Raw genomic sequence first — 13,445 nt, 5'->3', positions numbered from 1 at the left:
ACCACAGACCATCTTTCGGAATAGTTTCAGGAGAGCATAAGAGCATCTCCAATAACCTTTTTATAGTGGCTCTTAAATTGAAATTTGAAGAGCATTGTGATTTTGCTTGCTCCAATAGACTCCTAATCACTCTTAAATTTCCTAAATTTCTCTTCTCTCTCCTCAATTGTAAGAGCTACTAGTCACTCTTAACTAATATTTTATACTAATAAATTTGTAAGCACTCATTCTCTCTCTTCATCCACTTTCTTTTGTACTTTTATGCACATGACTTGCTTTTAATAATATAAAAACAAATAAGGAGTGAATATAAGAGGTGTTGTTGGAGTTGAACCTACATTAAATCACTAAGAGTCAATATTTTATATTATATTTAAGAGTGATTTAAGAGACTATTGGAGATGCTCTAAGAAAATAACCAGATAATTTGATGATAGAACAAACTAGATAATCCAGATCTTTCGTAACGTTAGATTTTGAATATGTTCTCGCTTATTCTACTATATATTAGTACTAAAATTTGGCAAAAAGAATAAAATATATTAGTACTAAAATGGGTACTAATTTATAATATATAATATTGATGACCGAAAACCTTATAGTAACACAATATTCATGTTTATCAGAAGGAACTTTTACGACCCACAGAAGATGCTAACAGAATTGCTATGGAAATTGTAGTTGCATTGATAAGCATGAACCCTCCTTTCTAAGAGCTGAAAGCATCAAAAAGAATTATCAGTGAAAATGATTACGAAGAAAGAGTACAAGAGTTTAAGGTAAAGAATATTTTGCAGAATATTTTTTGAATAGAATACATTATTCTATTTAAGATGAAATAATTGAAATTTACTTATTCTTTTCTCATACATATATATATTATTGAGGCTCACCAAAGAATTTTCCAAATCATTTCTCCCTCTCGCTTTGGAAAAAAAAAAGCTCAATCAAATTATTTGGTTAGCCTTGCTCGTAGAGTGCACTTTCTTTTTTTTCCTTTTTATGATACCAATAATAATAGGAAAAGTAGATAAAATACCTAAAATAGGCACCACAAATTTGCACGCATGGAGGTTAAAAAGTCAAAATATAGATGATGGTTTCATTATATTTATAGTAGAAAAACAATAATACACGTAACTATATCCTCTGTTTGGCTAATAGTAATATTAAAATATTATGGTTAATTCCAAGTCCAAACACACGCCAGACGTCTGCTTATATATAGTGCAGTGTAGAGCTAGAAATGAATAGAGTGGTCTGTATCAGCATTCATTGAGTGATTCTGTTGTTGATAAAATCCGAGTCTGAGGGTGTTTTCTGATGGAAGTTTCCAACGATGACATCGCCGACACTTACCGGAAATTGCACGCCAACGAGCATTTCTCCATTGAAATCCCCGACACTGCTCATCAGATTAGTCAAGGTCCCACACTCTCTCTCCCTCCCTCCCTCCCTCCCTCCCTCCCTCTCTCTCTCTCTCTCTCTCTCTCTCTCTCCCTCCCTCCCCCCCTCTCTCCCTCTCTCAATCTCTCTCAAATCTCTCTGCTTATTGATTTGATACACACACTCTCTCTCTCTCTCTCTCTCTTTCTCTAATCTATCTCAAATCTATCTGCTTATTGATATCCCATTTGGGTTTTTGCGTAGATAAGCCATTTGATATTATTTGTTTGTTTGATGAGAATAGATTTATATCTATAAGTGTATGTCAAGTTTTAATATCTGTTATTCTTGAAAATGAGCTTATCTAATTATGAAAATATACCTAATGCAGTTTTTTGTTTCTCTTTGAACTCATACTGCTTATTACATTAATCTCCATTTCTATATTTTTATCCTGTGTTAAAGAGGTTTTTGTTGAATTTTTAATGTCAGCATGGATGTTTTTTTAAAGGTTGATTAGTGGATGTCCTATTCATGCATTATGGTCTGTCTCTGCAGCTAATGGGACTCAAGGTTCCAATAACGTTGAGTGATATCGTTTTTCGAGATTATTTACCTCTGTTTTATATTTTGTAGATTCATGGTTACAAGCGGGATTTGTTCTCACCACCGGCATCAATAGTGCATATGTACTAGGATACTCTGGTGCAGTTATGGTTCCTCTTGGTTGGGTAGGAGGTGTCATTGCTTTACTTGTAGCCACGGCCGCGTCTTTGTATGCAAATATTTTGATTGCAAGGATCCATGAAGTTGGAGGAAAGAGGCACATTAGATACAGAGATCTTGCAGGATTTATATATGGTATGCTTTTACATTTTTCCTGGTCTGTTGCCCAAAAACATATTATTTGTTGGCTATAATTTCTTTGTGGTGAAGGAGTGTATTATTATTTCAGGTAAAAAAGCTTATGCTCTTACCTGGGCATTGCAATATGTTAATCTTTTTATGATTAATGTTGGATACCTCATTTTGGCTGGTCAGGCTCTAAAAGTAAGCTCAAGTTAGAAATTCTGGTTACAACAATTTACATTGTTAGCTTTTGATATGTTTCTCTTACGTTCTAAATATGCTTTATATTATTTTTAATAATTTTTTTCCCCCCTGCCTTTTCTGTTTACTACATTTTAATGTTACCTTCAGAAGGTCCCAACTTCTTTTCTTCACTAATTATGTGCAGGCTGTTTATGTCCTGTACACGGATGAACATACAATGAAGCTCCCGTACTTCATTATGATTGCTGGGTTTACATGTGGTCTTTTTGCAATTGCAACTCCGCATCTGTCAGCTTTGGGAGTCTGGCTGGGATTTTCAACACTCTTTAGCTTTATCTACATTGTTGTTGCGATTGTACTGTCAGCTAGAGATGGTACATATTCCTGTTCTTTATCAGTTATTTTTTGTCATTTTTTCGCCTGCCTATATTACTTGAGAGATCATCTTATCATCTGCTCCAGCCGTGTTACTTAGAATTCTTGCACTCTGTTTATATTTAACAGAACAGGCAAGTCACATACCAAGTGTGCAAGCAGACGTATACATGATAGTTGTTCTTTTAAAAAAATTCTCAACTAATTCTTGACCTTGAACCATACATAATCCGGATGTAGTTATACATGCTTACAAGTTACATCAATGCACTTTAGATTTTTCTTTTAGTGTCGAACAATTTGACAACTATGATCAACCTATACCATTGTTTCAAAAAGTGTGAGTTGAGTTGGACTACTTGTGGAGCTATGGCAGCGTTAGAATTGCTCGAACTTCTCAGAAGTCATGCTTTTAGAATATCTCACTAAACTCTATTAACTTCTAAAGCAGTCATTGTAAACTTTTCATTTATGTTTTATGTGCCAGAGTTTATAAGACTTAGTAGATATAAGTTTAATTGCTCTCGTTGACCCTGTGATGTTGTGTTGAAACCCATCACCTGGTACCTTGGGCGCAACGTTATGCCGTTATAACTTCAGGCAATTTTTTGGACATAATATAACAATACTTCACAAGGATTATAGCTTATTAAAAGTTGATGCTTCTACTGATATCATGAGGGAAAACAACTTCAATCTCGATTTCACGTGGTAAACACATTATGGCTTATCCATGTTCCTTGTTCTAAGATCTGCAATTGTCTTTATTACCAATATCTTGGACATGTTATCTTATATATGAAAATATCACAATGCAATGAAATACCACGTTTCTCTTAATGTACTATCAGAAATTCAGGTAATATGTAAACTCTTACAGGAAATAGAAGTCCTTCTAGGGATTATGACATTCCTGGATCAAAAGTGAGCAAGATATTTACAACTGTTGGCGCAATGGCAAGCTCTGTTTTTGCTTTCAATACAGGAATGCTTCCTGAAATACAGGTTGGAACCTATCCCTGACCAATTATAATGTAGTATGTACTACTTTGATCCATCATCCATTACAGTAAGATGCTTAACATGTACATTATTTTAATCAAACTTTACCAAAGAATATCCTTACTTGACATTGATGAGGTCCATGCAACTTGAGCCTTCTATATAAATTATACATTCTACTTTACTTTATATGTTCATGGGTCAGTTTTCTGGTTTTTTTTGAAACAGGCTACTGTGAGAGAACCTGTGGTCAAGAACATGTTGAAAGGTCTTTACTTTCAATTCACAGTAGGTGTTTTGCCTTTATATGCTGTTGCTTTTATTGGATATTGGGCCTATGGATCCAGTTCATCTTCCTATTTACTCAACAATGTTAGTGGCCCAGATTGGGTGAAGACGGCCGCCAATATTGCTGCCTTCCTGCAAACCGTCATTGCTTTGCATGCAAGTCTTTTCTACTTGTCTCTTCTATTGTAGTAAACTTGCACTATATTGTCTTTTGATTTATAGCCTCACTTTCCGGCTGCCAAATCCAAGATACATTCTTGACCCTAGTGTAAATATTTCTGCCATGTCTTATTGTTTTCAACACAGCATAAAGCTTCCTCCTCTGTTTGCAGATTTTCGCAAGTCCAATGTATGAGTATTTGGACACAAGATACGGCATTAAAGGAAGTGCACTGGCTGTCCGTAACTTGACTTTCAGAATTGGGGTGAGAGGTTCTTATCTAGCTCTAACGACATTTGTGGCCGCTATAGTGCCTTTTATTGGAGATTTTATGAATCTCACGGGGGCTATAAGCACATTTCCGCTCACATTTATCCTTGCCAACCACATGTACGTAGTGGCAAAGAAGCAAGAATTAAATCGAATATCAAAGATCTGGCACTGGCTTAATATCATCTTTTTTAGCTGCTTGGCTGTTGCAGCAGCAGTCGCCGGAGTGAGGGTGATTGTTGTAGACTCTAAACATTACAGTATCTTTGCTGATCTATGATTTTTGTGGTGAAGTTCAGTTTGAGATGTCTTAGTGTTGTTTCTTCTTCCTATTAAAGTTTGATGCTATCTAAAAGCATATAGATAGCATTGCAATTGGCAGCTTCAAACTGTCCAATAAGAACAAGAAGAAGATGATGATGATAATTATAGCTTCTGTTCATGCTTGAATGCTTTTTAGTCTATATTTATACAAGTGTCCCATGTTTAAATTGCTTCATGTCTGTCTACCTTTGAATACTAAGCTGGTACAGACCTTTAGAATTCTGCAGAAAACACAAACTATTACATCAAAAAAGATAATATCGCTGTTCTTCAAGGAATTTTCTTATGCAGAATGATTTTAATTTCCGAAATTTGTGCTAATATATATGGTTTGACACTGACACTGAACGACTTTGGGATTTGATGATCACATGAAACCCAAAAATGAGCTGCATTGCAGAGCTGCAGTACTAACCTACTTGAGAGGAACTTTTCCAAGGTTAGTTCCAACATAGGAGTAGCATTCTTTCTCTGAATAAACATATCGACTCTTCCTTCAGTTCTGAAGTGATACCGAGTTAAATCTTGAAACATCTTGTTACATCCGTTTTACAACTAGAAAGGCCTGAGAATATTTCTTCTCTTAACAAACATCGAAGTACACTGAGAAGTACATGAACCACACGAATGTAATATGTTTAAATATATTTTTATATAAAAATTTTATTTACGTATATCCCTATACTCTACAAATTTGAATATAATTACATGTAAATAAAAATATTTGATATACATTTCACAGATTATTACATAAATATAATCTTTTTAATTAAATTTTATGCATACATTTATGTTTTTTTTGCTATACATTTATGTTAAATGTACATAGAAGTGGTACGAAAAATTCAAAATATGTATTGAATCGAATAGAATTTGATGTAAAAACTGTCACATGTTCGGATTCATTCTGAAATATACATACACAAAAAATAAGTGGACACAGCAGGTCCACTTATTTTTTAGGATGAAAAACATAAACACAGACATAAAACCCGTCTAAAAGGAATAATACAAAAAAAAATTATATTTTACTCGAGACGGTGTAAGAATAATGAAGTCTATATCTCTAACAAAAATTGAAATTATGCAATAATTTTGACATTTATAAATCTTGTTCAAGAGTATGCAAGAATAAAACGATTTATAATCCCCTCTAAAAAATGGAAGAATACCAAAATGATAAACCCACTGAAACTGGAAATATCATATATAGAATTAGAAATAACAAAAAAATTGACCAATCGCACATTACCAAACAAAAAAATTGAAAATAAATTTTCAATTACTTAGAGTATCTCCAACCATCTAAAGTCCTTGGCTAAAAAATGAGTTGGTATACCTAAAATAAAAAAATTTAGCCAACAGCTTCAAAAACTCAACTCCAACCATGTTGGCTAAACCTCCTATGGATGACTATATTTGTCGAACCTCTACAGGTCTGTAAGAAAATCTGTAGGAAGATTGTACATCATTTATTACCATATTGAACTGATATATTCTATTTTAACAATTTAAAATATTAATAACATATTATTTTTAAATTATAGCCAACCAATATAGTCAGTACCATTGAAGCAAAATGTTTTACAGGTTCAACAAATTTTACATAATGTCTTACAGGTCCAATTTAGCCAACGATTATAGCCAACGCCGTTGGAGATGCTCTTAGCATTTTACTTTAAACTTTGTTATCGAACCTATGATTGTTGGGTCCGAATTTACCAGCTCTGCGACATAAACCGTCTTTCATGATTAACATGACCCGGGTAATATTGAACAATCCAAATTACGAGGACAGCCCAATAAAAACACGCACGGGCCGAAGCAACCCCAAACAACACAGCCCAACAGGGTTTTATCTCATATATAATCCATACTTCATCACATTTGCTTAGGGTTTTATCTTCTTCCTCTCGGCCACCATCAGCAGCCTCCTCAAGCAAAAATGGTGAAGGGCAGACAAGGCGAGCGCGTGAGGTATACTTACATCTCAATCTATACTTACATTTACTCAACCCCATGAATCAAATCTTCATTAAATCTGTTTATTCACCACTCTTTGCTGTTGATTATACAGGCTCTATGTACGAGGAACGATCTTGGGTTACAAGAGGTCCAAATCCAACCAGTACCCAAACACATCTCTAGTTCAGATCGAAGGAGTTAATACTAAGGAAGAGGTCTCATGGTACCAAGGAAAGCGCGTGGCCTACATTTACAAGGCTAAGGTTAAGGTTAGTGGGTCCCATTATCGGTGCATTTGGGGCAAGGTGATTAGGCCTCATGGTAACACTGGGATTGTTCGTGCTAAGTTCACTTCTAATCTCCCTCCCAAATCCATGGTAATCTTGCTCATTTTATAATTTTTTGTGATTAAAGATGTGTTTGTTTGTGTAAATGAAATGTGATTATGGTTTGTTGATATTTGATTGTTGTTGGTTTGTAGGGATCAAGGGTCAGGGTTATGATGTTCCCCAGCAATATATAAGGTAAGCTACTATTTCGTACTTTATGGTTTCGTGTTACTTTTGATTGTTTTATTTAAGAATGGATGTTGGTTCATAAGATTTTTCTTGTTTAATTTTATACCTTTGGACTATAGGCTGCCTGCTTTTAGGAATTTTGATGTGAATAGTAATTGAAAATGTTGAATTTTAGTGCACAATTGAATTTGATCTCGTATGTGGAAGAAATTTTAATGCTCTTATTTATGTTGTTTTTATAAGTCTAATGGCTGGAATTGTTCAACTTGTGATGCAAAAATTTGTGTTTTTTGTTATATGATGCATTCAAGGGTGGATATTAATTCATATACATATGATAGACTAGATTACTCGATGATAATTAATAAAGCATTCATACTAGTGAATTTGTATTCTATAATAGATTGTCAGTGGTAGTATTGTACCCTAAATTAAGTTATAAATACTTTTAGGTGGTAAGGTTATAAGTTGTATGTAATAAATATTAGCTTGTTCAATTATTATTTTACTATATGAAATTATTCCTCCCCTCAAAATTTGTTTCTGCATCTACTTGGTCTTCATGTGCAATTTTTTTATGTTGCAGTTTGACTGAAGATAGATGATCATCCCGTAATTGTATTGACATATGTGTACTGTTATGGACAATAAGCATCATTACCAAACTGAATTCAAACAAAATTCTGTACTGCTAAATTGTTCATCATATAGCCTTGATATAACACATTAGAATGCATTTATGGTAGGGCATTAATAATATAGCTTTTTTACTGTTACACAATGAACCAGACTTGTTTTTCATTTATACAAAGTATATGTTTTCATTTCGACTTTAAGATACTACTAATGGTTCTCTATTCTAAGTTCATTGGATATTTCCGTTATTGCAGTATATCTGGACTGGAGGTAACCATTTGTTGAGTTGGAAGGTCCTTGCATGCTCGATTGAAGATAGCAGTTTATTTTGATAAGACCCTTTTTTAGTGCAAAATTAGAATCTTAGACTCGGTTTGATGTAATCTCTGCTCTCTGGGTGTTAAGAAGCCTTATATTTTTGTTCATTTTAACTGCAGTCTTTGAAATATTGAATGAGACCAGATTATTTACAAGTATTTGGAATTTTGGATCCATGTTCTATTCTGTTTGTTTTAAATTTTTAATCCGAATAGTGAAGTACTAAATTGTGAGATCAAAAATAGAAATTTGTTTCTGGCAGTTGTGAGCTTCTACTACCGAGTGTCTTTCGAAGAAAATGTTGTGTTGTAGTTTCTTGTATTCTTGGCCAAATTGCTATGGATGTAAAAGTAAAAGGTATCACTTCCATCTGTATCTTTGTTAGCAGAATAATCTAATGCCAGTACTCTATACACCTCAAAAATTCTGCATGATAAAAAATTGAAATGATTGTCCATTGATGTGCTCCATAGCAATAGCTACTGTGTTGTACAAATATGCTGAAAATACAAAATCAATATATGGCAGGCGTTTGCATCTACTGATTGCATTTTTTTTTTGCTAAGCTACTGATTGCATTTTAATGAAAGGTGATAGTTTGACGGATAAAATTTAGCTCAGAAACCACATCCGTGATGCTCATTCGAGCTTGTGGCGACTCCACAGAGCATGCAGTACCTACTTTTAATAAGCATTCCTGTACTACATTTTCACCACTTATCTTGGTTGTTTCTATTGTCTCTTCAAAGTCCTCATGAAATGTTGGGCTGATAATATGTTGCAAATGATCTGGCAGTGCCGTACTCACAAACTTGTGAAGATCAAGGCCTTCATTAAACATGGCATCAGTAGGTCTCTTTCCTGTTATCATCTCAAGCAACAAAATCCCAAAACTGTAGACATCCCCACTCTTTGATACCTCACTTCCAAGACCATACTCTAACAAAACATCAAAAGAAAATTTCTAAAAGACACTCATAATAAGTAATATTTTTATGTAAATGAATGTATCAAGTGATGATTAAATTGCATACCTGGAGCTGCATATCCGATTGTTCCTCTTAGTCCAACTGAACTGCTTTGTGTCACTTCTGCGATTCCAGGGTGAAGAATTTTTGCTAATCCGAAATCTCCAACATGAGCAACCATGTCATTGTCAAGCAGAATGTTGCTAGGCTTTAGATCACAATGTAATATGGGCTTCTCACATTGATTGTGAAGATAATCGACTGCATGGGAGACATCGATGGCTATGTTTAATTTTTGAGCTAGAGTGAGTCTTGGCTGTCTTTGTGATTGCAGACTCGGGTACAGCCATTGTTCCAAGCTACCATTGGGCATGAACTCATACACCAAGGCTCTGAACTCATTACCCTGGAAATCAACACTAGAGCAGGTGGTTATGATCTTAACAAGATTCCGGTGTCTAGTATTTCTCAAGGCTTCACACTCGTTCATAAAACTTTTGTAGGATTCTCGGGAATGAAGGTTTAGGACTTTCACTGCAACAGTCATTCTATTTGCATCAAGAACCCCTTTATAAACGCAACCAAAGCTACCACTGCCGACTACATTCTCCAAAGAAAATCCAGCTGTTGCTTTGTGGAGATCCGCATAAGATAGCCGTAAGTGTGAGCTATCTACCATTGGCCCCCCTGACTCCAAATTTCCTAACCTTTTATGCCTGAACATGAACCACATCAATATAGTTGCACAGATAAGTATTCCTATAACAGAGAATAGAACTATAAGAACACGGATATATCTTTCTTGTTTTCTTGATCCTCCATTGGCACATTTTTGTAAGTGAAGCTCAGACATACCCCCACAAATGTTACTGTTTCCAAGAACTGATACTCCGCTTAGATTTGAAAAAATTCCTCTGGTAGGTACCTCGCCCTCTAGATTGTTAAAAGATAAATTCAGATACTTTACTGATAATTGCTCAAAGAACTTTGGAATTTCCCCAGACAAATTATTCAGAGAAAGATCGATGTTCATGACCCCTTTCAGTGAACTCAAAGATGAAGGTATTGAACCCTGAAACATATTGTTCTGAAGGAATAGATATTCAAGGCTGGAGCAGCTACCAAGACTAGCTGGAATTTTCCCGGACAATCTATTGTTGGATAAATCCAAGGATCCTAAGTGTACAAGGTTTCCAACATCGGATGGAAGCTGTCCATAAATATAATTGTGTGAAAGATTCAAGGTAATAGATAGAGTTGAAAGACTAAATAGTTGTTTGGGGATCAAGCCAGTGAAGTTATTCTGAGAAAGTTCTAAAGTCAACAATCTAGAGCAATTCGCAAGGTTTATTGGAATGTTCCCCTCCAATCTATTCATGTTCATGTAGAGTTTCGTCAACAATGTAAGGTTACCAATAGACTGAGGAATCACACCAGAAAACTTATTCTGCGAAAATGCAACTACCTGAAGCTTTTCAAGATTTCCTATGCTTATGGGAATTGTCCCGCTAAACTGGTTATCATCAAGACCAAATGTATCTAGATTGATAAGATTACCTATAGATGAAGGGAGTCTTCCATATAATTGATTTCCTGCTAAATTTAGATAATTGATCTTGGTTGAAAGGTTTCCCACAGAATCTGGCAATACCGCCTTTAGTTTGTTGTCAGAGACACCAAGCCCTTGCAGATTGCTGCAGTTGCTTAAAGAGCCTATGAAATTCATTTCATCAGTTTCTCCAGTTCCAAAATTGTTTTCATCTAGTACGATATTCATCAGACTATTCTGGCCTCCAAAATTAATTGCAATTTTTTTTTCAAAAAAATTTGTGTTCATCTGAAATATTTCTAGTTTGGAACAATTAGAGAGTGATAATGGAAGCAGTCCTGTAAATTGATTATCACTTAATTGAATAACTTGCAGGAGAGGAAGCATCGAACCTATGCTCGGATGAAGAGTACCCTGGAGTTCATTCTCATCCAAAGATAATTGTGTCAGAGAGGAGATATTATAGAGTGAAAGCGGGATCATACCAGACAAATTGTTAGCAGCCAATCCAAGAATGCTAAGTTTTCTCATATTGCCAATTGTATCTGGAATACCTCCAGAAAAATGGTTTCTCCTAGCGTAAAATATTTCCAACGAAGTGAAGTTCCCCAAAAATGGTGGAATTCTTCCGGTGAAGCTATTTTCTTCAATAACAAGTGACTGGAGCTTGGACAATGCACCTAGTTCTTCTGGTAATTTACCAACTAAATTATTTCTACCAACACGAAGATGTTGAAGGTTAGAGCAACGAGAGATGTTGGCTGGAATTGTGCCTTCCAGATTGTTCAAGAAAAGGTTCAGAGCTTTGAGCCTGAACAGGTTACCAAGTTGAGGGGGAATCTCACCATACAGACTGTTGTTGTTTATCTGTAGAATCTGAAGGAAGGTCAGATTGGCTAAATAAGGAGACAGTGAGCCTGATAAAGCCCTGGAAGTAATATCAATTCTTGTGACTCTTTGGTGGCGTCGACCACAGGTCACACCTTCCCACTGGCAGAAATGCAAAGAATCATTCCACGAGCCAAGAGCGTTTTGAGGATCTTGCACAATGGACTTTTTGAAGGCCAGCAGCGATTGTCTATCTGTTGCATTACCATCAAGTGCCTGGAACTTGCAGTTACTAAGCAAAAGGCTAATCAGAATAACACATACCACTTCAGAAATAACGTAAGGCATCATTATCCGTTTTTTAGAGATTACAAGTTCTGAAATGAAGTTTAAGTTGATCCAGTTCTGATATCGTGTTGCTCTGGTATAAATGGTCATGTGGATTGCAATCTGTCAGTGATCATGGTAGGTGACATGTATTGAAAATTCTGCATTGAATTGCTTAAAGTTTATTAGGTGAAAGACTTGGACAAGGAACTGCTCGTTGAAAAGAAACCATGAACTTTAAGGTGATAGAAAACTTATCTATGGCTTGGAAGAATTTATGAAATACAAGTTTCATTAAAAGGATAGTTCTGGACCCAACGCCAGTTTCAGCCACAATATCAAGTGTTCCCACCTGGAATAATTCATTTATTTTCCAGTTCCACTGCAACTACCACAAGTCAAGAACTGTTATCGCCATCTTATCTTTGGTGAAAATGCGTATTACAGGACACCCTAGCCTGCCTACTATTATCACCATCTTTATAATCTGCATTCTGAACTTCTTTTTTTCGCTAAGTTGCATTCTGAACTTCTACTGATGCATATCAGTATATGTACAATTCAACACCGTTTGTCATAAAATTCTCAGATTTTTATTTACATGCATTATTGTAAATTTCCAACCAAGTAAAATTGAAAATTCCCTTAATTAAATCTGATTTTATACAGAATCTTGTAGTTTTTTCCTTTATTAAGTTCTTTTTTGTGAGTTTGTGTGCACGGCTAAAACTAACAAAGTGCAAGCTGAGCATGTTTAAGCGTAAAATATTTAAATTTCTGAAATCGAAATCGAATAATGCAGCGACACGGACGTGATCTGTCCAAGTGCAGCTGCACCAAATCTCCCCAACAGCTCCTCAAGTAGACAGAAACATAATTTCCTCAACTTGTAGTATGACTGGATAAGATGTATCTGTTGGAGGATACTTTTGAGTTTTGACAACTCACAATCCGTCCTGTTACTTTGGTTTCTTATTCTTGGACACATTATACAAAGATTCACAGCCGGAGAAGGTGGCTGCTAACATCCAGCCACGTCTCACATCAAGCACTCCTATTTTCATATGAAATTAAATTTGAAAACTCGACTTAACTGCTAAAATATATACTCCCTCCGTCATGCTCAATTATTTAGCAGGCATTCTAAAACTTTCATAATATATAGGTTGATGAATTATTTTGAACCATTTTATTTAAAATAAAATTTTAATGTTTAAATTTTTATACAAAAAAAATTATTTTTTTTGAAACATAAAAATAAATAAATTATAAAATTATGTATTATATGCGTCTTAAAATGCGTGTGCGCAATGAAATGCGTGTCGAGTAGTTAAAAAAAATTGTAAAAAAATGAGAGCAACAGAGAGAGTATCTGTCAATTAGGTTTTGTGAAATCGAGTTCGAAAATGAAGATTTCGTGATTAATAGCAGACTTTATCTACAATCACATCATCAAACACTCCTACTTTTATATGAAA

The 13,445-nt window shown here is 35.0% G+C and overlaps 3 protein-coding genes across 3 annotated transcripts; 2 read left to right on the top strand and 1 right to left on the bottom strand.

Moving 5' to 3' along the window:
- Nucleotides 1-1,138: 1,138 nt before the first annotated feature.
- On the top strand, nucleotides 1,139-5,033 carry LOC108193557 (proline transporter 2). Its single transcript, XM_017360265.2, has 7 exons — nucleotides 1,139-1,426; nucleotides 2,023-2,247; nucleotides 2,342-2,436; nucleotides 2,624-2,813; nucleotides 3,695-3,819; nucleotides 4,045-4,260; nucleotides 4,437-5,033. The coding sequence occupies exons 1-7, from the start codon at nucleotides 1,324-1,326 to the stop codon at nucleotides 4,812-4,814; spliced, it is 1,332 nt and encodes a 443-aa protein (XP_017215754.1). The 5' UTR covers nucleotides 1,139-1,323; the 3' UTR covers nucleotides 4,815-5,033.
- Nucleotides 5,034-6,676: 1,643 nt separating this feature from the next.
- On the top strand, nucleotides 6,677-8,469 carry LOC108196770 (large ribosomal subunit protein eL33w). The gene is made up of 4 exons (XM_017364204.2): nucleotides 6,677-6,835; nucleotides 6,936-7,200; nucleotides 7,305-7,347; nucleotides 8,232-8,469. The coding sequence occupies exons 1-3, from the start codon at nucleotides 6,804-6,806 to the stop codon at nucleotides 7,344-7,346; spliced, it is 339 nt and encodes a 112-aa protein (XP_017219693.1). The 5' UTR covers nucleotides 6,677-6,803; the 3' UTR covers nucleotide 7,347; nucleotides 8,232-8,469.
- Nucleotides 8,470-8,719: 250 nt separating this feature from the next.
- LOC108196768 (probable LRR receptor-like serine/threonine-protein kinase At3g47570) lies at nucleotides 8,720-12,263 on the bottom strand. Its single transcript, XM_017364202.2, has 2 exons — nucleotides 9,330-12,263; nucleotides 8,720-9,234 (listed from the first exon to the last, which is right to left on the bottom strand). Exons 1-2 carry the CDS (start codon nucleotides 12,076-12,078, stop codon nucleotides 8,876-8,878), a joined length of 3,108 nt encoding a protein of 1,035 aa, XP_017219691.1. The 5' UTR covers nucleotides 12,079-12,263; the 3' UTR covers nucleotides 8,720-8,875.
- Between the last annotated feature and the right edge of the window lie 1,182 nt (nucleotides 12,264-13,445).

Source organism: Daucus carota, chromosome 7, assembly GCF_001625215.2.
Source record: "Daucus carota subsp. sativus chromosome 7, DH1 v3.0, whole genome shotgun sequence".
Taxonomy (NCBI): Eukaryota; Viridiplantae; Streptophyta; class Magnoliopsida; order Apiales; family Apiaceae; genus Daucus; species Daucus carota.
This window is presented reverse-complemented; position numbering and strand designations above follow the sequence as displayed.